Below are 2,500 nucleotides of genomic sequence, written 5' to 3'. Positions count from 1 at the left end.
TTCATACACTAGCTATTCTGAAATATGATTCTTAAAAGTGGTTGCAAGTAAAAGTTCGTTTCACAGCTTTTGGATAATAAAAACAATAATTATCATAATACTGGTTAAAATCATCATAAATTTTTGACGACTATTGTTGAATTCAGGGGGGGGGGGGGGAGGCTGGTAATTGTCCTGAGGGATAGTTGTCCTTGAGGTAATTGTTCTCGGGGGTAATTGGCAAGTAATGCCTGAGTGTACCATCAAGCAAGAGAGCTCTAAACCAAGAGAGTTGAAGACCATGTACAGAGGATGTGTAAACTAGTCGAGTTAAAGATAATCATTCCCTTTAAACAAACAACATTTTTTATATATAATAAAATAACATATAATTCTAACTTTTATGAATTAATATTAGAGAGCTAGAACTAAGATGGAATTACAAGTAGAGAACGAATTATATGTTACAGAATCTATAATCATATAAGTGCTCATCAGTTCTTTGTACCTCCCTAGTTGGCCTCTGTACAATTCTTTAGGTCGAACCCCGAACTAAACTCAATTTAACCACAAAGAATCACACAATTTGTTCTTCAGAATGTGCTATCCTTTCCCTATGTTATTTTTGTTTCATATTACGATTATTACTAATATTTCACCTATTAATTCTGTTATTTTAAAAATTCTAGTCATAATCTTTGTAATTATCTGCTACTCTAACAAATACTAGATCACAATGATCAAGGAAAAGCTAAAGAGCTAAAAGAGTAAACGAATTATAAATTATAACGTCTTATTCTTCCCATGAGACGTTGCACGATCATATATCAAATTTGCAAAGGAGAAAAAGTTTCTAAGCCCTATTGTGCCAGGAACATCTGCAAGAAGCTTTTGTGTTGCCCTACGAGCAATTTCTCCTGTTGAAGACCTTTAGGGTTTGCAACTTGGAAAACCCTACTCTACTCTAATGATCTCCCCTATATAATGAAGAGCAAGTGTTAATCTATCTATACAAATATATAGCCTAAAGACATTTCTTTCCAGTCACGATAGCTCTTTCTGTCCCTTGGATAAGGGGGCGAGGGGATAGTCATACCATGGTGAGAAATGGTTGCGTGTCCGTGGGTGTGTATAGCTAACTGAATATTTAGCCGTCACTTTTGACGGATCGCGTACACTAGTAAATAATATAATAATCGTCATGAATACCAATAATGTTATGCTACTATTAGTAACAATATAAGAAAATAACGATGAAATGTAATAATAATAATAATAATAATAATAATAATAATAATAATAATAATAATAATAATAATAATAATAACCAGACACATAAAACGAGAACCCAAAATCTTCGAACAATATTTCAGATCTAGAAAGAGGAATCCTCTTATCAGTAAATGGCTCATTTACATATCACTGCCCTTACCTTATGCTTCTTGAGTGTGTTGATGTACAAACTTGGCTCGAAGGCGGGTAAAGTGACAAGCTTTGCACCAGTATGAAGACCCACCATACACACCACGAGTATCCCATAGATGTGGAATAACGGAAGGACGCTCAAATATATGTTCTGGATTTTATCTGTTGATATAGAAATGTGTAGTTTATTATCAAATCCATCTTAGGCAGTGTTACAGTGTAAGCGTTCGTCTATTACTTTCAAAAGTTATTTTGTGGTATTTCATATTATCTTTCCGGTTTGATTATTTGTTTTTATCTAGTATGAAGAATTTAAAAGTCTAGTGTTACTGCTTTCCCTGACGCCTAGGAATTCCAAATCTGGACGTTATACTGTTAAAAAAAATCGTAATTTTAATTCAAAATTCTCATTAAAAATATACTGTTCTCAGCCGAGTTTCTGTAAAATACAGGCGACCGTATTTTTTACCCCACTTAGTTATTATCTTTTACGGGTTGGTGACCATAATACCAGTCCTTTACGTCAATATATCCGTTTTTAAAACGGCAAATGCCTGACAACATTTATTCCAGGATTTTTACCGTGGGTCGGGACTCCACTAAAGGGCCCATGAGGTAATTGAGTAACTTGAAATTCATGTCTTTGAGTTAAACTGTCAGGTACAGGAGGCTTCCTGTCATATCTCAAGTTGACAGATCTAAAATAAAATAAACACTTGTTTGTTTACATATCTGCTCCCAGACGTTAATGATCAGGAACTTGCCGCTAGCAGATTATTTACCTAGCTATTAAAACCGTAAACATAAAACTAATACTTGCCTAAACATACACCAGTTCCTAGATTTTAAAGATAAAAACCTTATCATTTCCGAGTGAATTTCTGAGCTACAAAAACCTCCAAAGCACAATGAATAGGTGATCACCTGCTTTTATCAATTACTGAACGTCAACATATTAGAACCTCCAATTACAAATGACCTTCAAAGCTATCATAGCATTCACATTTAAATTAATAATTAAGTCTATTTACAGTACATTCAAGATTCCAAATTCAAAGGGTTAAGAACCTAAAGCGGGGTTTGCGCGGTCGGACCC

At 34.2% G+C, this 2,500-nt stretch overlaps 1 protein-coding gene across 1 annotated transcript in view; it reads right to left on the bottom strand.

Annotated features, from left to right (window-relative positions):
• Nucleotides 1-2,500, bottom strand: part of LOC137656143 (probable 4-coumarate--CoA ligase 3) — a 10,416-nt gene that overhangs the window by 4,647 nt on the left and 3,269 nt on the right. The window contains exon 4 of the mRNA XM_068390317.1: nt 1,412-1,566. Within this exon, the coding sequence (XP_068246418.1) occupies nt 1,412-1,566 (155 nt within the window). The remainder of the gene's footprint in view (nt 1-1,411; nt 1,567-2,500) is intronic.

The sequence above is a fragment of the Palaemon carinicauda genome, chromosome 17 (genome assembly GCF_036898095.1).
Source record: "Palaemon carinicauda isolate YSFRI2023 chromosome 17, ASM3689809v2, whole genome shotgun sequence".
Taxonomy (NCBI): Eukaryota; Metazoa; Arthropoda; class Malacostraca; order Decapoda; family Palaemonidae; genus Palaemon; species Palaemon carinicauda.
The sequence above is the reverse complement of the archived record's forward strand: the minus strand, read 5'-3'. Positions and strand labels throughout refer to the sequence as shown.